General features: G+C 43.2%; 2 protein-coding genes across 3 annotated transcripts in view; both read right to left on the bottom strand.

The window, feature by feature from the left end:
- The window catches only part of LOC141144255 (LIM zinc-binding domain-containing Nebulette), a 395409-nt gene that overhangs the window by 121840 nt on the left and 249691 nt on the right, over positions 1–23878 (bottom strand). The gene's annotated exons all lie outside the window — the stretch shown is intronic.
- The window catches only part of LOC141144254 (uncharacterized), a 147444-nt gene that overhangs the window by 94226 nt on the left and 29340 nt on the right, over positions 1–23878 (bottom strand). For both annotated transcript variants that reach the window (XM_073629750.1, XM_073629751.1), the window contains one exon: positions 2900–2995. Coding sequence is in view for 1 of the 2 variants with exons in the window: in XM_073629751.1 (XP_073485852.1) it covers positions 2900–2995 (96 nt within the window). In the remaining variant the exon portion in view is untranslated. The remainder of the gene's footprint in view (positions 1–2899; positions 2996–23878) is intronic.

Genomic DNA, 23878 nt, shown 5'->3' on the forward strand with positions numbered 1-23878 from the left:
GTCCGGTGTGTGTGTGGCCTATTCTACATTTTCTACTTTGCTTCAATGAACAGCTGACCCTAAAATATATGTCAAAAGCATCAACATTTTTATTAGAACCAATATATAACTCTTTCTTAAGGCACAGCTGCATCTGCTCAGCAAATTCAGCTTTTTATTTAGTTGATCGTATAATGAAATATAAACCCCTTAGTAACACAAGGCATCTTAGTGACAAACAAAAAGTACATTGCCTATATGGAAAGAATCCCGCGTGCAAGGAGTTACAAATGTCTTCTTTATATGAGGCACGAATAAAGATATTATACTTGAGAACATATTGAAATCGATATTTTATAAGGTGGAAAATTAGCAGATAAGCATACAAGTACACACATGTGCAGCTGTGAGGATTTTGTTTGTCATTCCTCTGTATCACCAAGCCACAATTAACTGATTTATTAGGCGAATATATGTGCCTCCATGCAGTCACTTAAATGGACCTGTCAACGTACTTCTGAAAGAACCAATAAATTCAGGGTTGAACACTGGGGAACTAAAGAGACTACGCTTGCAGTGATATTAGACCTTTAATAACAGCCATGTACTCTTTTGAAACTGATGGAGCACAGATTGTGGGGAGGCCAGAAATTGACAGTTACGAACCAGGAAGTGATCAGAGCTGATCGCTTCTGGGTTCATACCACCCAGAGGAGATAGGCCGGTGATTGGATGTTCGCTCATCTCCTTTCATGGTGACTGCATTGAATAGAGAGGAACCACATGGGATGTTACAGGGGCCCCTTTAACTGGTTGGGCTTTTTTGCAGTTCTAGCAACTTCTCATTGGCTATGATGGCTCAACTTTTAACTAACTCAAATCTCCACGTGCTTACTTGTCATTTACATAGATTGAGCTACTGACTGTTATTTCATTCTGGAGGAGCAGTAGAGAAGGAAGGTCTTTTCATGTTTGTTTGTTTTTTTGGTGTTTTTTTATCGGCCTGAGCTGGCTAGCTAGGCCATTGCTTATGTATTTTAATTATTCAATACATTTTTAAAGTTGATAATTTATTTGGGTAGACCCTTTATAAAGCATCATGGACTTTTGGCCACTTTGAACCAAATTTATAGTGACTGTGTATTTTATTTATTTGTAATAATTCTTGTTATTGCACATCTGATGTACCAATCCAGGAGGCTAATGCCCCGTACACACGATCGGAAATGCCGCCAGCAAAAGACCAATGTGAGCTTTTGGTCAGAAAATGCAACCGTGTGTATGCTCCATCAGACTTTTGCTGGCGGAATTCCAGCCAGCAAAAGATTGAGAGCATGTTCTCTATTTTTCCGTCGGAAAAAGTTCCTATCCGAAAATGCGATTGTCTGTATGCAATTCCGACGTGCAAAAAACCACGCATGCTCCGAAACAATTTGACGCATGCTCGGAAGCACTGAACTTCGTTTTCTCAGCTCGTCGTAGTGTTGCGTTCTTGACGGTCGAAAGTTCAGAGAACTTTTGTGTGACCGTGTGTATGCAAGACAAGCTTGAGCGGAATTCCGTCGAAAAAACCATCCAAGATTGTTCCAACGGAAATTCCGCTCGTGTGTACAGGGCATTAGAATATTAAATCAATGGCATTGAAACCTTAGAATTTTGGTATGTGAAGCTAAAGTGCCGGAAGATTATTGTATCAATGGTATGCTGATAGTGTCCCTGTAAAGCTCCTGAGTGACATACAGGCTGTTCTCTCCATTGAGAAACTACCATGAAGACCCAGAGATGAAAAGACAACAATTTAAAGTGGAGTTCCCATTTAAAAAAAAAAATGAAAAGTCAGCAGCTACAAATACTGCTGCTGACTTTTAATCGGACACTTACCTGTCCCAGGGCCCAGCGATGCGGGGGATCGAAGCCCTGCTCGTCCCCCCCTCCGCTCGGCGGCACCGGCATTTTAACTGTGGGTGCCCGGCTGTGGCTTCACAGCCAGGCACCCACTGCGCATGTGTGATCCGCGCCGCACGCTGTCACTGGCCCCGTAATCATCTGGGACTGGTCACGTGTCCCAGATGATTGACAAGAGGGAGGGTGGAGAGGCGATCTCCCTTCCTGTGCCGAGGGAAGTGATGTCACTAGCCCAGGCACTGAAGGAGGCAGACTACAAGGGACCCCCTAGCAACAGCCATTTAGAGGTGAGTAAAAAAAAAAAAAAAATGTCTCCAAATGTTTTTTTTTAATTTTTTTTAAGCACGTTACTAATTTTTTTTTTTTTTTGGAATGGAACTCCACTTTAATCTGAAATCGAAGTGCCACATTGGAATGTTAGAGTCCAAAGTAAGAATAGTTACTTTGAATAGTTTCAAACCAGCTGCTGAACTTTACCAAGTTCTTTTTTTTGACAACAAACCACAGTCACAGTATAAACCACTGTCCATACAAATAGATCATAAGCCCCAATGAAGGGGTAAATGTGTGGCCCCCAAAACACATTGGTTCTTGTACCAAAATTATGTTTGGAATAATACCTTACTTTGGACTCTAACATTATTGAGTGACCCACCCAGGAGGGACAGGGAAGCCTGAGATGCATGGGAGTCAGGGATGGGGGCTGCGTATAAAAGTGATTGGGTGGCTACTAGAAAGCTGACAGCTCCCTGTAAAAAGGTAAACAACCTCACTTCAGCGGCAGCATAAAGGGAAAGAGCATGTAATGAGTAAATATACCAAGTAGGGACACAAACAGCAATCAAAACTGGTCTAACTATTTTCTTTTCCATCCAGAAGCCAACCAAAAAAAAGCTTTTGGCTTCACATACACTATAATTACTGACACAGATACCAAAGCTTGCAGCCAATGCTGAACGCAGGAGGTTAGCCTGGAGGGCAAACATTCATACAAATAAGGAGAGCTTTATCTTACCTCTGAGATGAAGTCTGTTACAGCTTTCAGTTTTGCTGTGTCAGGGACAAACTCACTCTTGCCCTTGGATTTTTTATATTGCTCTTTATAGCTTATCTGTAAAATAAAAAACACAGTCATTTTTAGCTGTGTGCCTTAAATTAGGCACAGTTGTGGTAAAGACTTTTTTTTTAAAGACTCAATTCAACCAAAAACTGATACTACAGTTGTGTGAAAAAGTATTTGCCCCCTTCCTGTTTTTTTTTTTTTTTTTTTCATATTTCTCACATTTAAATGATACAGATCATCAAACGAATTTTAAGATTATACAAAGATAACCCAAGTAAATCCAAGATGCAGTTTTCACATTATTATTTCATTTATTAAGGGAAAAAAGCTTTTCAAACCTGCCTGGCCCTATGTGAAAAAGTAATTGCCCCCTCCCATGCTGAATCGTGAATGAACTGTGATTAACCACTTTTTTTGGAAAGCTGAGTTAAATTTCACTTGCCACACCCAGGTCTGATTACTGCCAGACTTGTTGAATCAAGAAATCACATATATAAAAGCTGTCTGACAAAGTGAAGCATGTTAACAGATCACAAAAAGCCACACATCATGCCACAATCCAAAAAAATTCAAGAACAGATTAGAAACAGTAAGGTACATGTAACAGTCTAGGAAGGGTTTCAAAGCCATTTCTAAGGCTTTGGAACTCCAGTGAACCGCGGGGAGAGCCATTATACACAAACGGAGAAAACTTGGAACAGTGGTGAACCTTCCCAGGAGTGGCCGGCCTACAAAAATTACTCCAAGAGCATGACGACGACCCATCCAGAAGGTCATAAAAGAACTCAGAACAACATTTAAAGAACTGCAGGCCTCACTTGCCTCGGGTAAGATCAGTGTTCATGATTCAACAATAAGAAAGAGACTGGGCAAAAATGGCATCCATGTGAGAGTTTCAAGGCCAAAGCCACTGCTGACCAAAAAGAACACAAAGGCTCATCTCACATTTACCAAAAAAGATCTTGATTAGCGCCAAGACTTTTGGCAAATATTCTGTGGACTGATGAGACAAACATTTTTTGGAAGGTGTGCGTCCCGTTACATCTAGCATAAAACAAATACAGCATTTCATAACAAGAACATCATACCAACAGGCAGACATAGCGGTGGTAGCGTGATGGTCTAGTACTGCGTTACAGCTTCAGGACCTGGACAACTTACCATAATTGATGGAACCATGAATTCTGAGCTCTACCAGAAAATCCTAAAGGAGAAAGACTGGCCATCAGTTTGTGACCTCAAGCTCAAGTGCACTTGGGTTATGCAGTAGGACAATGATACGAAACACAACAGCAAGTCCACCTCCAAATGGTTCAAACAAAGCACAATTTAGGTTTTGTAGTGGCGTAGTCAAAGCCCAGACTTAAATCCAATTGAGATGCTGTATCATGACCTTAAAAAAACGATCAAGGGGTTAATATGGCGCACAATGGAGGTAGCCGAGTACATATAACTAAAAATGGTGGGGGGAAGGGGGTGGGTTGGGGGTTCCTGAGAGGGGGAACTTGATGGTGGTAGTTAATGTTTCACAACAAGTTCGGGTATTAGTCCATGTAAGGATAAAATGATGCTGAATAAATGGAAGGCAGCCAGTCTATAAAAGCTAGAAGAAGCTCTGGAACAAATAAAAAAGAAAGAAGGACGGCGCCCTCTAAGTGCAGCATGTATGTTAAAAATATTTATTACAATAGATAAAAACACTCACATTTGAGTTGCTAAAAACCAGCATGTAAAGTAGTTTCATCCGCGTGCTCTCGGGGGATGTGGGTGTCACGGGCCAGTTCAGGGGTTCCTGGGATGTGAGTCCTGTAACCTGGGTCCTGGTAGCTGTTCCGGTGGTGCCAAGGGTCCTCAGAGCCTCCGGGCGGCCAGGATATCGGTCATGGATCCTCCGTGGAGCGCCGTGCTGACCTGCGTCTTCACTTCCGGGAGCGGGGTGAGGCGGGCGGTGCTTCGCGTTCGGAGCATGCGTGCTCCTTCATCAGGCTATGCTGGTGGCCATATTCAGTGTGGGAATTTATACCATAGGCAATGGGAGGGGTGGAGAGGTAATTGAGAGGAGGGCGGGACTATGTATAATGATTGGGCACGTAGGTAACCATGGAGATGGGGTGTACACAATGTGGAAGGGGAGTGGAGGGAGACGGGGAGTGGGCGGGGCGGGGAGTGAGGAGGGGGGGGAAAAAAAAAAAAAAAGGAGATATGCAAATGAGTGTGTTGTGGTAAGAACATATATGTGTGTATATGGAATGTGGGGTAAGGAGAAGGCGGTCTATAGGAAGAGGAATGTTGTATTAATCATAGTGGACGGGAACAAAATATATATACATATATACACGTATACATATATACATACATATACATACACATACATACACACATATCTACATATATACATACACGTCAACATATATGGGAAGGGAATACAAAAATGCAGAAAATGGTATATAATTAAATAGGTATACAATTATAGGGAGAGATTGGTGGTATATATGAGAAGAAATGACGCAATGATGGAAAAGGGATAAAACATGTACAATGTATATACGTGTGTAAACACAAAGAACCGTTTAAAAAGGATCCCTTCACACACACATACACATATATACACATTTAAATGACGCGTAAGATTGGGACAAAAGAAGGGGGGGAGTGTGTTTCCAGACGGGTATTTGGGAATGAGAGGAATGTTATGGGAAATACAGGGAAATAAATAAATAAAAGTAAAAATAATAAAAATAATAAAAATATATAGAAATATAAATAAAAATAAAGATAAATATAAATATATATATATATGTAAAAATACAAGTACAAATAAATAAAAAATAAATAAAATTAAAAAATATATAAAAAAATAAGGAAATTAAAAATAAAATATTTTTTAATAAGAATAAAAATAAAAATAAAAAATAAAGATAGGAATAAAAATAAAAATGGTATGTGTTATATACTAGGGCTATGTGGATAGGGGTAATGGGTGGGAGACGGGTATACCCATACACGTGCTCCACGTGGACTGTAAGTTAATGGGGTAGTGACTAGATGATGGATAAAACAATAAATGAGACAACAGGTAGGACAAAGGATGAAACAATACGTGGTGAATTGGGATGAGATGATGTGATGAGGCAGGGATATGGTTGGGGTCACAGCAAAATGTTAATTTCAATGCCTTCATTGAGGCCTCCTGGCGATAAAGTGTCCAGTGTGTATATCCAGTAGTTTTCTCTTTCACACAACCTTTTGTAGCGTTCAGCGGTAGGGAGGGTGGGTGGGATAGACTCAATAACCCACACGCGTAGCCCTGAAGATGTTTGTCCATGATGTTCTTTAAAATGTCTTGGTACACTATGCTTGTCAATGCCCTTCTCTACAAGGTTACGATGCTCACCAAACCTTTTGCGGAGTGGGCGTATAGTGCGGCCTACGTATAGTAGGCCGCAGGGGCATGTGAGGCAATAGACCACATAATCTGAACCACAATTGAAGAAGTCGGGGATGACATATAGTTTACCCTTATGGTGGAAGTCTTTTTGCCTATGTGTAACATGGGCGCATGTGAGGCAGAGGGGCTTCCTACATTGATACATGCCTTTGATGTTAAAGAAGGTTAAGGGGGCACTGACGGTGGGGCGTGCTGTTTTCACTTTGCTTGGTGCTATTTGGGCCTTTATATTCTTAGCCCGTCTGTAGGTGACCAGTGGTTTATCACTTATGGTGGGTTTTAGATGCGGATCCTCACGCAGAATGGACCAGTGTTTGGTGAAGATCTTTTCCATTTGCTTAAATCTGTTGTGGTATTGTGTCACAAATCTGACGGGTTGGGTAGTGTCGTCTGTACTGGTTTGTCTCTTGTCCTTCGCGTTTTCACTGAGATAGTATTGGAAGGCATCTTCTATGATGTGGTCTGGATAACCCTTGTCTTTGAATTTGGCTTTGAGTAGTAGGCCGTGTGTTTCATAGTCCTGTAGGCGCGTGCAATTGTGTTTCAGGCGGCAGAACTGGCTTTTTGGGATGTTTTTAACCCATCGTGGGTGATGGCAACTGTTAAAGTGTAGGTAAGAATTTCCTGAGGTGGATTTTGTATAATTCTGGGCACAGATGGTGTTTTCATAGTGGAAGAGTTCCAGATCCAAAAAGGCCAGTTTGTTATTGTCTGTGACTGATGTGAATGATAGACCCATGGAGTTGTTGTTGCAGTGTTGGACGAAGGGTAGGATGGTGGTTTCTGGACCATCCCAGATAATGACTACGTCATCTATGTAGCGCCCGTAATAGACTATGTGGGGCGCATATGGGTTATTGTTGTGTATATATTGTAGCTCCCAGTAACCCATGGTAAGGTTCGCGTAGCTGGGAGCAAAATTGGCCCCCATGGCAGTTCCTTTTGTTTGAATATAGAAGTCTCCGTGGGATTCAAAATAATTATGGGTTAGGCAGAATTCTAATATTTCCAGTAAGAATTGGTTCTGACGTGGGTTGAGTGATGGGTCATTGTTGAGGTAGTGTCGTACAGCTTGTAAACCAATGTTATGGGGAATGGACGTGTATAGTGAGACCACATCTAGCGAGAGCCAGCGGTATGTCGGTTCCCAGGAGTAGTATCGTAGCATGTTCAGAAGGTGGATGCTGTCTTTAATGTAGGAAGGTAGGTTCTGTACTATACCTTGTAGAAAATGATCAATGTAGATAGAGAAGTAGCTGGTTACGCTTTCCATGGCCGCCACTATTGGTCTACCAGGAGGGTGTGTGGGGTCTTTGTGCACCTTCGGAAGGTGGTAAAAGTAGGGCCTTTTGTAAAAGTCGTGTTTAAGAAATGAGGCTTCGGATGCAGTAACTATACCATCTGCTTGTGCTCGATCTATTAAGTTGTGAGCTTCAATAGAGAATTTGGGTAAGGGATCTCCGGAAAGTTTTTTGTATGTGGATGTGTCCGATAGGAGTCTAGTTGTTTCCAGCATGTAGTCTGCACGGTTCTGGACTACGATACCACCTCCTTTATCTGCGGGCTTAATAACCAGTTGTCTGTTGTTGGTGAGTGATTTAAGAGCCGTGCGTTCTGCTGGGGTTAAGTTAGATGGTGGATTGGAACGTGAGTTGGACATTTGACACATTCGTAGTATATCAGCATATACAACCTGATAGAAGGTCTGGACGTAAGGTCCTTTGGCAAATGTGGGATAAAAGATAGATTTCGGTTTGAAATTAGTGTGTAAGATGGGTGGAGAGGTAGGTGGATGTTGAGTTAGAGATTCAATCTGGTCGTCAATGTAGAGATCTTCCAACTGGTCTAGGGCTATGAGTTCTGCGGGTCCTAGGGTGGAGGAGTCTTCTGTAGTAGTACTGCATTCAGCGTGGTCATTAGTAGTATATGGAGTAGTGTTTGGGGTAATGTTTGGGGTACCATTACCCTTCTTAGTGTCTTGAATGTTGAAATATCGTTTGATGGTGATATTTCTAATGAACCTATTGAGATCCAAGAAGAGAGTGAAAGGGTTGGGAGATGCTGTGGGGGCGAAGGTGAGCCCGCGTGCTAGTAGAGATTTTTCAGGCATGGATAAAGTGTGATCAGAGAGGTTGAAGATTTTTACAGTCTGCGCAATTTCTCCCTCCTTTTTGTGTCTGTGTCTCCCCCCTCTCCTGCCTCGTCGGTGAGCTTTCTTTTTGGGCAGGGTTGGGGGGTGATCACTAAAAAAGAGGGGGTAGGGGTGGGAGATATATGTTTGTTGGTCGGACTGTAAATGGGGGGTGATGAGATGGCGTGGATACTGGGGTGGTCCATGGTGGGCCCAGATGCTTGAGTGATCTTGGGCTGTGCGGTGTGTAGATTCCCAATACCAAAATCCAGAGTGGATGACTGGGGGTCCTCATAAGTGCTGTGATCTGATATGGCACTGCCGGTCTGTGTTTCTTTGAGGGTAACCGGTATGGGAGGGATTGAGGTAAGGATGCCAGTGTGGGGTTTCTTCTTTATACTCTTGGAAGTTTTGGGTGTACTGGAGGAAGAAACTGGCACGGGGGGTGGTGGACGATGATGGTCCTCTTTTGGTGTGGGTGTGGGCTGTGGCCGTCTGGAAGGTGCCGGTGGCCTATGTGGTTTATAAGGCTTGGTGGAGGGGCCTTGAAAGGATAAGAGGGCCGTGGTGGGCCTAGGTACACATTCCATCAGGGGGACTGGGGCGTGGTTCTCTTGCCCTGATGGGGTGTGGAGATTGGGGTGGTTGTTAACTTTGGGGGGGTGTGTATTGCGTCTGGGTTTTTTCCAACAGTGGATCCTGTTGGAGTTGTAATCGTCAAAGTCTCTGCGTATCTTCTGTAATTTACATTTGATGAGGCAATCCTCTTGGTACTTAGTGTTAAGTTTCAGTTTTTTGTACCATGAGGTGGGTAGGGGTGTAATGTATGATCTTAGTTCATCTATAAGATTGGTTAATTTGGACGATAATGAGTTGAATAGGGTATCCCTTTGCTTGATGATGATTTCCATCCATTTTTGAGTGCAGAATTCGGATATGGTGGACCATTCAGCAGCTAAATCTGCGCCCAGGAATGAGCAAGTCTTTTGGTTTCTGAGACCTCTGGGAGAAATTTTGTAGTTCAAATACAGTTCCAAGAAGAACTTATCCCACCATTGTTGGTTGATGTTATTGATGGTGTCCTCTATTTTGCGAAACTTCGCACATATGTGTCTGTATTCCAGACGGGGGATATTTGCTGATGGGAGGAAGTATCCATCTGGGAAGTGTGCGTATAAGTCATCTAATATGGTGTACTTGACTGATTCTATTTTTTGTATAATTTCCATGGTTACTATACAGCATAGGCTTGAAGTATTAGGTATGTAAACTGGGGGGGAAGTAAATCACATAAACATGATGGGGCTGAAGATGAATGTACAATAATAATAATTGGCATAGATCCAGAGGCTGCGCATATATGTGAACTTCTTAAGAGGAGATAAAAAAACGATCAAGGGGTTAATATGGCGCACAATGGAGGTAGCCGAGTACATATAACTAAAAATGGTGGGGGGAAGGGGGTGGGTTGGGGGTTCCTGAGAGGGGGAACTTGATGGTGGTAGTTAATGTTTCACAACAAGTTCGGGTATTAGTCCATGTAAGGATAAAATGATGCTGAATAAATGGAAGGCAGCCAGTCTATAAAAGCTAGAAGAAGCTCTGGAACAAATAAAAAAGAAAGAAGGACGGCGCCCTCTAAGTGCAGCATGTATGTTAAAAATATTTATTACAATAGATAAAAACACTCACATTTGAGTTGCTAAAAACCAGCATGTAAAGTAGTTTCATCCGCGTGCTCTCGGGGGATGTGGGTGTCACGGGCCAGTTCAGGGGTTCCTGGGATGTGAGTCCTGTAACCTGGGTCCTGGTAGCTGTTCCGGTGGTGCCAAGGGTCCTCAGAGCCTCCGGGCGGCCAGGATATCGGTCATGGATCCTCCGTGGAGCGCCGTGCTGACCTGCGTCTTCACTTCCGGGAGCGGGGTGAGGCGGGCGGTGCTTCGCGTTCGGAGCATGCGTGCTCCTTCATCAGGCTATGCTGGTGGCCATATTCAGTGTGGGAATTTATACCATAGGCAATGGGAGGGGTGGAGAGGTAATTGAGAGGAGGGCGGGACTATGTATAATGATTGGGCACGTAGGTAACCATGGAGATGGGGTGTACACAATGTGGAAGGGGAGTGGAGGGAGACGGGGAGTGGGCGGGGCGGGGAGTGAGGAGGGGGGGGAAAAAAAAAAAAAAGGAGATATGCAAATGAGTGTGTTGTGGTAAGAACATATATGTGTGTATATGGAATGTGGGGTAAGGAGAAGGCGGTCTATAGGAAGAGGAATGTTGTATTAATCATAGTGGACGGGAACAAAATATATATACATATATACACGTATACATATATACATACATATACATACACATACATACACACATATCTACATATATACATACACGTCAACATATATGGGAAGGGAATACAAAAATGCAGAAAATGGTATATAATTAAATAGGTATACAATTATAGGGAGAGATTGGTGGTATATATGAGAAGAAATGACGCAATGATGGAAAAGGGATAAAACATGTACAATGTATATACGTGTGTAAACACAAAGAACCGTTTAAAAAGGATCCCTTCACACACACATACACATATATACACATTTAAATGACGCGTAAGATTGGGACAAAAGAAGGGGGGGAGTGTGTTTCCAGACGGGTATTTGGGAATGAGAGGAATGTTATGGGAAATACAGGGAAATAAATAAATAAAAGTAAAAATAATAAAAATAATAAAAATATATAGAAATATAAATAAAAATAAAGATAAATATAAATATATATATATATGTAAAAATACAAGTACAAATAAATAAAAAATAAATAAAATTAAAAAATATATAAAAAAATAAGGAAATTAAAAATAAAATATTTTTTAATAAGAATAAAAATAAAAATAAAAAATAAAGATAGGAATAAAAATAAAAATGGTATGTGTTATATACTAGGGCTATGTGGATAGGGGTAATGGGTGGGAGACGGGTATACCCATACACGTGCTCCACGTGGACTGTAAGTTAATGGGGTAGTGACTAGATGATGGATAAAACAATAAATGAGACAACAGGTAGGACAAAGGATGAAACAATACGTGGTGAATTGGGATGAGATGATGTGATGAGGCAGGGATATGGTTGGGGTCACAGCAAAATGTTAATTTCAATGCCTTCATTGAGGCCTCCTGGCGATAAAGTGTCCAGTGTGTATATCCAGTAGTTTTCTCTTTCACACAACCTTTTGTAGCGTTCAGCGGTAGGGAGGGTGGGTGGGATAGACTCAATAACCCACACGCGTAGCCCTGAAGATGTTTGTCCATGATGTTCTTTAAAATGTCTTGGTACACTATGCTTGTCAATGCCCTTCTCTACAAGGTTACGATGCTCACCAAACCTTTTGCGGAGTGGGCGTATAGTGCGGCCTACGTATAGTAGGCCGCAGGGGCATGTGAGGCAATAGACCACATAATCTGAACCACAATTGAAGAAGTCGGGGATGACATATAGTTTACCCTTATGGTGGAAGTCTTTTTGCCTATGTGTAACATGGGCGCATGTGAGGCAGAGGGGCTTCCTACATTGATACATGCCTTTGATGTTAAAGAAGGTTAAGGGGGCACTGACGGTGGGGCGTGCTGTTTTCACTTTGCTTGGTGCTATTTGGGCCTTTATATTCTTAGCCCGTCTGTAGGTGACCAGTGGTTTATCACTTATGGTGGGTTTTAGATGCGGATCCTCACGCAGAATGGACCAGTGTTTGGTGAAGATCTTTTCCATTTGCTTAAATCTGTTGTGGTATTGTGTCACAAATCTGACGGGTTGGGTAGTGTCGTCTGTACTGGTTTGTCTCTTGTCCTTCGCGTTTTCACTGAGATAGTATTGGAAGGCATCTTCTATGATGTGGTCTGGATAACCCTTGTCTTTGAATTTGGCTTTGAGTAGTAGGCCGTGTGTTTCATAGTCCTGTAGGCGCGTGCAATTGTGTTTCAGGCGGCAGAACTGGCTTTTTGGGATGTTTTTAACCCATCGTGGGTGATGGCAACTGTTAAAGTGTAGGTAAGAATTTCCTGAGGTGGATTTTGTATAATTCTGGGCACAGATGGTGTTTTCATAGTGGAAGAGTTCCAGATCCAAAAAGGCCAGTTTGTTATTGTCTGTGACTGATGTGAATGATAGACCCATGGAGTTGTTGTTGCAGTGTTGGACGAAGGGTAGGATGGTGGTTTCTGGACCATCCCAGATAATGACTACGTCATCTATGTAGCGCCCGTAATAGACTATGTGGGGCGCATATGGGTTATTGTTGTGTATATATTGTAGCTCCCAGTAACCCATGGTAAGGTTCGCGTAGCTGGGAGCAAATTTAGGTTTTGTAGTGGCGTAGTCAAAGCCCAGACTTAAATCCAATTGAGATGCTGTATCATGACCTTACACAGGCCGTTCATGCTTGAAAACCCTTCAATGTGGCTGAATTAAAACAATTCTGCAAAGACGAGTGGGCCAAAACTGCTCCACAGCAATGTGAAAGACTCATTGGCAGTTATCGCAAAAGCTTGATTGCCGCCAAGGGTAGCACAACCAGTTATTAGGTTCAGGGAGCAATTACTTTTTCCACATAAAGATAGGCAGGTTTGGACAGCTTTTTTGCCTTAATAAATGAAAAAATCATTTAAAAAAGGCATTTTGTATTTACTCGGGTTATCTTTGTGTAATAATACTTGATTTGATTGTAGCCGTATTAGTGCAATTGTGACAGAGAAAATTGAGTACTGTCCGTACTGTCCTTTGTATGCACTAACATACAATTTTTCAGGACAAGCTTTCGGGGTATGTCCCCTTCTTCAAGGTCCAAGCAGTACTGCTTGGACCTTGAAGAAGGGGACATACCCCGAAAGCTTGTCCTGAAAAATTGTATGTTAGTGCAAATAAAAAAAGTATCACGGACAGTACTCAATTTTCTTTGTGTAATAATAAAATTTGTTTGATGATCTGAGTCATTTAAGTGTGACAAATATGCAAAAAAAATCAGAAAGGGGGCAAATACTTTTTCACACAACTGTATATGGCCAAAAGTTTATGAACACCCAGCCATCATAGCTTTATGAGCACAATGGACATTCCATTCCAAAATCACATGCATCAATATGGGTTTGGCCCTCGATTTGAGGCTATATGGGCCTCCACTCTTCCTGTAAAGCTTTCCACAACATTTTTGAGTGTCTGTAGGGATTTATCTCCATTCAGTCTAAAGAGCATTTGTGAGGTCAGATACTGATGTTGGACAACTAGTCCTCGATCACAGTTGGGGTTGATTTACTGAAGTAAAATAGACTGTGCACTTTGCAAAGTGCAGATGCATTCTACAAATGCAGTTACTCCTAGGCTTAGTAAATGAGCAGAAGCTCTGCTGACTTTCATCACCCAATCACACCACGTGATTTGGTATTCTATGCAAAATTAAGCTTTACCTCATTTACTCTACTAAGCTCTGGAGCAACTTTGCAAAGTGCACAGTCTATTTGCCTTTAGTAAATAAAACCCCTAGGTGTTTAAATTCATTTCAGTTATTAAGTAGGATTGAGGTTAGGGGTCTGTGAAAGACACTTGAGTTCCTTCCCACCACCACTGGGGCGGGTGTCAGCGGATTTAAGCTGTAATGGCGACGCTTTTCGGTCATTAGCAGGGCGCTTTTAGTGGTTTTAAAAGGGTTTAAAGCGCCGCTGCCAAAGTGTTTTGCAGGCACTTCGTCAGCGGTGCCCATTGGTTCCAATGGCAGGGGCGGTGGAGGAGTGGTGTGTACACTGCTCCCGCACCGCCCGAAAGATGCTGCTTGCAGGACTTTTCCTAACGTCGGGCTTTCACACTGGGGCTGCAGGGGAGGCGTTTTTCAGGCACTTTACAGGCGCTATTTTTTAGCCCAAAAGCGCCTGAAAAACGCCCCAATGTGAAAGGGGTCTTAAAGAGGAGGTCCGCCCACCCCTGCAAAAATTAAAAGCCAGCAGCTAAACATACTGCAGGTGCTCACTTTTAATAATAGGACACTTACCTTCCCTCCTGCTCACCCCTTGTCCCGGCCTTGTGTGGAGCAGCTGCACTCGCAGAGTGCAACTGCACTTTACAAAGTGCACAGTCTTTGCCTTTAGTAAATTTGTGTCCTTCTCTAGCCACCCACTAGGAGCTATGTTACCAGTGGTGCATGCTGGGGAAAGATATAAATATTTGGGTTAACCTTTAGAGCCCTTTCACACTGGGGCGGTTTGCAGGCGCTATTGCGCTAATAATAGCGCCTGCAAACCGACCCAAAAGTGCCGCTGCATGTATTCCTGTGTGAAAGCCCCGAGGGCTTTCACACTGGAGCGATGCGCTGGCAGGACGGTAAAAAAAGTCCTGCCAGCAGCATCTTCGGAGCGGTGAAGGAGCGGTGTGTATACCGCTCCTTTACCGCTCCTGCCCATTGAAATCAATAGGACAGCGCGGCTATACCGCCGGCAAAGCGCCTCTGCAGAGGCACTTTGCGGTGGTATTTAACCCTTTCTCGGTCGCTAACGGGGGGTAAAACCGCCCCGCTAGCGGCCGCATACCGACGGTAAAACGCCGCTAATAATAGCGGCGTTTTACCGCCGACGCCGCCCCCCGCCCCAGTGTGAAAGGGCTCTTAGAAAATTATTGTTTACATCCAGACTTAGGACTGGGTTGGAGTGGCATCGGTCAGGCCTGCTTCCTAGGAGGGCTACAAGTGTTTGAAGGTGAAGCCTGTGTCAAGGTCTGGAGTTGTCCTGCCTGGAATGGTGGAAGCTATACTCAAGCAGCTGGAGCCTCTCAGAGGACTGGTAACTTGCTTGAAGAATGGTTAGAGCCCTCCGCTCATCAGCCAAGGTACTGCTAAATTACAGAAATGCCAGAGTAGGCTTAAAGGCACATATTCTAAAAAGCTGGAAGTGGATTGTACAATCTGTGCAGAACTGTGTTCTGGATATCTGGAGGCCTAAACCCTCCCTTCTTTTGATCAAAGTGATCAAACATCCCCTACTATTCACCTTGGACTCAGCCCTGGGTTAAAATAATAGCCCAAACTGTCTCTGGGGGTCCCTAATATGCCTGTGGGGGTCAGGAGGGTGCTACATTTGAGAGGTCTTTGTATGGTGAAACATTAATAGTGCCCTTCACTGGAAACACCTGCATTGAATCGTTTAGTGGGGTGTTAACACACTCTTTGTCGTATAGCATATTGTTTTGATTTGAGTGGGCATTTTGACCTGAATCACTGGCTGGCTTTCTTTTTGTCCCAACGCATTTCTATAGAAAGCACCATTTCAATGCATATTGTCAAATGCAACATCTTCAAGGTCAAACCAAATCTCACATCTTAGACAGTACATAGAGATCTGAATAACAATTGTTCTATGCATCTTGCTTCACTATGTTTCCAGTGACTGGCCTGGACGAGGTCTCTAGCAAGCAAAGTAAGAACTCTTTATTTACATATGTGTTCTACAGCACTGAGGCCGAAGGATCAGCATGACAGACTAGCAGCAATTCTTTTTAGAAAAAAAAAGCTTGTCAATGATAGCATCTCATTTCTCCCATGGCAGGTTTTCTTGGACATTCTTAAGCCTCATACGCACGATCAGATTGTTGGCCAACAAAACCGTGGAATTTTGTCCGAAGGGCGTTGGCCCAAACTTGTCTTGCATACACACGGTCACACAAATGTTGGCCAACAATTACGAACATAGTGACGTACTACGTTGTTTTTCAGCTCTTTAGCGCCACCCTTTGGGCTCCTTCTGCTAATTTCGTGTTAGTAGAAGTTTGGTGAGTGTTGATTCGCACTTTTCATTTTGCACTTTTTATTTCACACTTTTAATTTTGCACTTTTCAGTTCGTTTCTGAAAATACAATGTAAAATTGACAAAGAACACCAACATAGCTATATCTTTGATCTTAAAAACTACGGGATAATGGTGTGTTGGTAACTTGCCCAAATAAAAAAAAAAAAGCATAATAATATTATTCTTGATATCACTAGAAAAAAAAAGCCTTTGAAAATTTGCAATAACTCCATCAGTATCATTAGCAAAGCAGCTTCATTATTATCCCATTAGAGAAGAAGAGAATTGTGCGCTGCATTTGGAGATTTCATAATTTGCTGCGTCACGAATGTGAATTCTCCATTACAAATGCTAGTTTACAAGACCAACCGCTTCTGGCTCGTCCTTGCTACTGAGCATGCGTGTTTGTACTTTGGACTTTTGTCCGACAGACTTGTGTACACACGCTCGGAAAATCCAACAACAGACATTTGTCCGCTGAAAATTTATAAACCTGCCATCCAACATTTGTCCGCGGAAAGTCGGCCAACAATTGTCCGATGGAGTGTACAAACGGACGGATTTTCCGCCAACAGCCTGACATCTAACATTTCCCGTCAGAAAATAAGATCGTGTGTATGAGGCTTTAGTGCCATTTGGTGTTTGAACTTTATATTCCCTGTAAAATGAATTAGACAACTAGTAATATAGCAAACTCAGTGGTAAGTATTAGATAATGCACAGAACAGCAATCTATATTAGGGTGACCAGATGTCCCCGGGTTTCTGGGACCAATCCCCAATTTTACAGAGCTATCCCTAGTGGAAAAATGTTCATGATTTTGTGAATGTGTCCCCAATTTCTTTCCAGTTCTGATAATGGTGTCCCAGGCCCAGGCAATTGCAGGGCAATCCACCTTAGCAACATGTCACTTATTGGCCTAGTGCAGGAGGAGGGAGGTAAGGGGTGTGTCTGTTCCCGGCTATGTCCTGGTTTATTGATGATGCCACATGCCAACATTACATGGTCGTCACAGTCCCTTTCCTATCAGCTTGTGCAAACTTGTGGGAGGTAAAGATGTGGATCATTTGCTGCCTTGCCCTTGCTTGTGATGGTGACTTTGCAGGGCACACCTGAGCCTGCACTCTTGACCCAGAGCAAAGTGGGTTCAGGTGTTGCCTTCCAATGCTGCTTGCAGCAATGGCCAGTTATTGGTGGGGACAGTGGCTTTCTTTTTTGTATTACTGTTATATTGGTCAGGCAACGCACTGACATCTTTGCAGCCATTGCACTGGGTGCTCAATGTGCCCCTGTACCTTTAAGAAGGGGTAGGATCCCTTGAGTCCATCTGCCCTCCATCTATCCATCAGAATGCATGTGCTTTCATTGTGGAGTCACTCATAAGCTAGTGATAGGACTACAGATACCAGGGTGCCTTGGGGGGGGGGGGGGGGGGGGCTCTGTAGCTTACGCATTTATTTGCAAATGTGTGCAGACTAAACCCCTGTTTTTAACGCATACTGTTAGACAGGTTAGTTTGGTTGTCTGCAGGCTGGTCGGTAAGTAAGCTTGGAGTTTTCCTTGGTTTTATCCTTGGCCTTTTTTTCTAACATATGTTGCCTTCCAATGCTGCTTGGTGCAATGGCCAGGTATAGGTGGGGGCAGTGATACTTTTTTGTATCAAGTGTTATTAAATCATACTCCTTTAAACCCCTCCCACTGTTAGCATAATTTCACTACAGCCAACATTTAATGTGGTACACTTCACATGCCACTATTACCCCCTGCTTTGCCCCTGTCTGATCCCCAATAACAGTGGATGTGGAGAGTAGAATGTCCCGGGACTTCATTTTGAAATTCTGGTCACCTCAATCTATATACCATTTGGGAATGAGCAGTGCGCACTTGTGCACAATGGCAGTTCTGTGTCTGTACGGTCTCTGACAGACTAGCAATCAGAAATCAGCGTGGTTGCTGATCATGTGATCACCATATTGGCTATGACAAGGTGATCACACGGTTTTGTTTGTAAAAAGCTGTCACTGACAGTGCAGAGTTTTTCTTTCCATGTTTTAATTAAAAAAACAATAAAGTGTTGTCACCCGGGTGATTCCGCTATTGGCAACACATCAGCAGCAGATTAATCCGGGGAGAGGTTTGCACTACCGTTATGGATGCTTCCTCACTGGCCTCAAACACTACCGAATCTCAGTGAGGAAGTGACATCTCATTGGTTGATATAGCAAGGGATAAATGTATAAAAATTCCTTTAACCACTTCAGCCCCGGAAGAATTTACCCCCTTACTGACCAGAGCACTTTTTGCGAATCGGCACTGCGTCGCTTTAACTGAGAATTGCGCGGTCATGCGACGTTACACCAAAACAAAATTGACGTCCTTTTTTTCCCACAAATAGAGCTTTCTTTTGGTGGTATTTGATCACCTCTGCGGTTTTTATTTTTTTTGCGCTATAAACAAAAAAAGCGACAATTTTGAAAAAAAAAGCACTATTTTTTACTTTTTGCTATAATAAATATCCCCCAAAAATATATAAAAAAAACAATTTTTTTCCTCAGTTGAGGCCAATATGTATTCTACATATTTCTGGTTAAAAAAAACAAAAAACGCAATAAGCATATATTGATTGGTTTGCGCAAAAGTTATAGCGTCTACAAAATAGGGAATAGTTTTATGGCATTTTTATTATAATTTTTTTTTATTAGTAATGGCAGCGATCTGCGATTTTTATCGTGACTGCGACATTATGGCAGACACGTTTGACACTATTTTGGGACCATTGTCATTTATACAGCAATCAGTGCTATAAAAAAGGCACTGATTACTGTGTAAATGACACTGGCACTGAAGGGGTTATCACTAGGGGGTGATCAAGGGCTTGTGTGTCCTAGGGAGTGATTCTAACTGTATGGGGGGGGGCTACCACTGACATGACAGCGATCACTGCTCCTGATGACAGGGAGCAGTAGATCTCTGTCATGTCACTAGACAGAACAGGGAAATGCCTTGTTTACATAGGCATCTCCCCGTTCTGCAGCACGATCACGGGATGCCAGCGAACATTGAGTCAGCGGAACCCACTGCCACAGTCACACTGTACGCGGCAGGCACGCGTGCCCGCTAGCCCCGCCAATTAAAAGGGGACGTACAGCTACACTCATTTGCCCACCGCTGCCATTCTGCCGACGTATATCGGCGTGCAGCGGTCAGCAAGTGGTTAAAAAAGTTAAGTGGTTTGTTAGCGATCCTGCCACTGTCGAGTTGTTGTCAGTGGTGATATGACTCATAATTAATAAAGTTAGAAAAAAAAATAATGGGGTTGATTTACTAAAGGCAGACAGACTGTGCATTTTGTAAGTGTAGTTGCCCCAGAGCTTATTAAATGAGGTGAAGCTTCACTTTGTCAAAAATACCCAATCACATGCAAAATAAATTTAAAAAAAACAGCATTTTTGTTGCACATGATTGGATGATGGAAGACAACAGAATTTCACCTTATTTACTAAGCTCCGGAGCAACTGCACTTGCAAAGTGCACAGTCTTTTTGCCTTTAGCAAATCAACCCCATTGCTTCCTTTTTTCCTCATTTGTCAGCTTATAATAATAATAATAATAATAAATCTTAGGTACTTATAAAAAAAAAAAAAAAATGTACAAAAGCTTTAAATGTCAATGCACGACAATATAAAAAATTCTTAGGAAGGCAAATTAGTCATCATTGTTGTCAAGTTAACTCATGTTGCTAAATTTGGTCTGAGTATGAAAAATGTTTTGTGTTCAGCTATAGGTTTAACCGAACGCAACACAACTACTGACCACTAGAGGGGGGAGTCCACAAGGAAAGATGAGAGCTGATGGTCTATTTATTAGAACCAATCCCATCCTCTCTTTATTGTACAGCATGGGGTCACTCTGCATCCAGCTCAGCAAATCTGCCCTGATGTAGGATATCTACATACTGGCTGGGAGTTATCCTAGGGATTTTCTGTTTTCCTGTTATATGTACTAACATTATGACTTCACAGGTGACTTTCCTGCCCAAATGGCTGTGCGTTCTGTCTATGGATCCATTCATACCCACTTAGATTTAGAGAACACAATGGGTGGAGTTACAAATGAAAAGACAACACTTTTGGCAACAAAAAAAAAAACTAAAAAAGGGTTATAACCCTCCTTTCTTTACTCTCCAACAGGGCACAGACAGCAATAAAGACCTGGCATGGGTTTTAACCCCCTCATTCCAACCAGATCTAAAAAAAAAAATGCCTTTAGTTGTAACTTAAGGGCCCATTGTGGCTTCTCCATTGCAAGGTTCTGCAGCAGAGAAATGTCTGCCCCGTGTCAGCCCCGTGCACACTGTAGAGCTGCGGTGATTCTGGTCACATAACTGCACCTAATCCTCCAGCCTGTCTGTTGCCAAAGCACAGGGTGCTGGAGAGTCCAGAGGGCTGGTGTACATTTATATCTGAGTGCAGATGCCTATTCACCCATCTGATTGAAGCCTTAAAATAGAATTAAATTCAAAACCTGTTGAGTCTGCAGGACAGGAAGTGAAGGGAAATCTCTCTAATGAGACACAGATGGTAAACAGAACCCAACAGCAATTTTAACCCTTCCCTATTCAATACAAAATAAAAAAATAAAAAAAGTTTGGGCTTAGATATACAGGGAGATAAAATACACACATTACTGCCATACTTTTTCATTAAAGTGGAATTCCAGCTTAACCTTAAGTACTCTTAAAACTGTTCTGTATCCCCCTCTTAACACCTATACTTACTAACCTGTGTAAGAAAGATGTATATATTTACCACTCAGGTCTGATCAAGTGATCTCCTCTGTGTCAACCAGCGGCAGCTGCAGGGGAGAGGAGAGAGCGCTCTGACAACAGCTGGTAAAGCCTGGAGTGGTGGCACCCATAAGCTTCAAAGGCCCATCCATCATAGATGCTCCCTCCTATCAACTGCAGCGGCGCTGGCTGACACAGGAAAGCTGTATCTTGTGACAGGACCAGAGAGGCCTAAACATTGGTAAGTATGTACATATCTTTTACACAGGTTAGTGAGTACAGGAGTTAGGAGGGGAATACGGAACCCACTTTAATACAGCATTAAAAGTTAAAGTGTTACTAAACCCAGTAAGATAAAAAATAGTTCATATGCCCCCCCTCCACAGTGCCCACAGCTTATAAATCTTCTTTTTACATTAAAATATTGCCAGTATATACCTTTATGGCGGATCTGTATACCACGGTCAGTGATAAACTACAGAGTATATCCAGTGCTGAGAGTTCAGGTAGGAGGAGATATTCACTGCAGCCTGTATACACGCCCACATGTGTGATGTCAATATCATGTGACCTGGCTATCGCTGAGAACAAGTAAATGTTCTCTCCAGCATAAAAGACACAACTGAGCATGTGCAGGTTGGCTACTCTGCCTGCATTAGCTGGGCTTCCCCAGATAGACAGTGCAGGGAGGGGAGGATCTATGCATACAGGATAAAACAGCCTTTTTACACAATGCAGAGGATTAACCCCTTAAGTTCCACAGTGAGTATAACAAGCATGCTATGCTGCATAGCATGCTGATTTTACTGCTGTGGGTTTAGTTCATGCATGCTATGTTCAATGTGCATTTATTTTATTTTTTCTTGGGAGCCTGTAAAGCATTCCACCCACAATCAGCAGATGCAATGTCAGGCTCTCAGTACACTGTCTGCCTGTACTTCCAATATGAGAAGTTACTGAAGTCCAGGAAGCTCAATGGACTACAAGAGCGCTCACTGGCACCCTTGCAGTTCATTGAGAACTACAAGCCATCATGCGCAATGGCTGATGGTAGTTGTAGTTCATTTGTTCATAGAACTCTGTGAGTGAATGATATACTGTTTTCAAATTGTGACAGCGGGTGTGGGGAGAAAGTTTCCCACCCGCTGTCACAGAAAGGGGGCGGATTGGAGGTGAGGTGGTGGATGCTCAACAAGTTACAAGCTACACCCCAAATACAGGTGTATCATGTAGAAAGGTAAACTTATCCTTAAAGTGGATGTAAACCCTCACATATACCCAGTGAAGTAAACAGCCTCAGATGATACACGGGGATGAAACAAATCTCCCTACATACGTTTTACATGTATATCTTCTGTCTTGAGCTTTATAAACTTTTTAGAAAGTGCATATCCTATTAGAATTTTCTCTTCCTGATTCACCTTTGGGTATGGATTCTTGCCATACACCGGGAGACAGCTGACTGGAGGAAAGGCAGAGCTGTGCTGTGAATAGGCCAGCTCTCTGCTAGTCTATTTATAGCACCCTCCCTGACACAAAATTCATGGTTTTATCACAGTTGACGGAGAACTTGTCAGAAGTTATCTGTCATGGTTATGCAATAGAGTTTTGTCTGTCAGCTTACCTGTCTCCATATGTTCATCTCTAGAGACCAACTGACTCTCACCTGACTGCTTTTATAATCTCTCCTCTAGCATGGCTCCACCCCAGCTCCTATTAGAGAACTCTATATTATTATATACCTTGGTGTGTTCTCAACTATTCCTGTCTGCTCGTGACCCTGACCTTTGACGTGTCCCCAACTATCCCTGTTTGCCTGTGACCCTGAACCTTTGGCGTGAACTCTGTTGTCCTTGTCTGCTTGTGGCCCCAACCTTGGCTTATTCCCTTACTATCCCTATTCTTAAACCTCCTGTTGCCTACTGTGGGTGTGAGCTGGGGGACCCTGGGGGTCACGACCTGGAGCCAGTTGCAGCCCAGTCCATCCTCACCACTAGAGGCTCTGGTGAACACCTGTTGGCTCTTAGACTCCGCGCCCTAGGGAATCTTACGCTCTAACCCCGGTGGGATCCGTGTTGGTGTTCCAGTAGCCCTGCCTTCCTTACCACCCTGACTCCCATCCGCAGCAGTCAGCCGTAGGGTCCACTACCTTGCGGTGCACTCCTGATGTGGTGTGCATCTGTCACCTAGCCTCAAGGTGACCTGACAGTTTGATCAGCCATGGACCCGGCTGATGTGCCGCTTCCTGCAGCCAATCCATTGCAGGGCATAGTTTGCAGACTCGAGATCCAGGAATCTAATCAGACTCAGTTGATGCGATTCCTTCAAAATCTGGCTTCCCGCTTCAAGCAGCTCCAGGCCTCCTTGGGAAACCCAAACCTGCAGCCTCAAGTACAATCAGTAGCTGCACCTATAACACCAGTCACAGCCACGCATTCATTATTACTGCCAGCTCCGGCCTGTTTCTCTGGGGACTCCAAGGCCTGCAGGGGCTTCCTCAGCCAATGCACCATTCATTTTGAGTTCCAGCCTCAAAACTTTCTGTCTGATCGGGCTAAGGTAGCCTATATCATTTCCCTCCTCTCCGGTGAAGCTTTAGACTGGGCTGCCCCCCGTGGTAGAAGAATGACCCGGTGGTTTCCAGTCTGTCCGACTTCTTGAAGCTCTTTCATAATATCTTCGAAGAGCCAGCTTGGGTGTCTTCGCGGCTAGTGCCCTTTTACGCCTTCGCCAAGAATCTTGT

The sequence above is a fragment of the Aquarana catesbeiana genome, linkage group LG05 (assembly GCF_042186555.1).
Source record: "Aquarana catesbeiana isolate 2022-GZ linkage group LG05, ASM4218655v1, whole genome shotgun sequence".
Classification (NCBI taxonomy): Eukaryota; Metazoa; Chordata; class Amphibia; order Anura; family Ranidae; genus Aquarana; species Aquarana catesbeiana.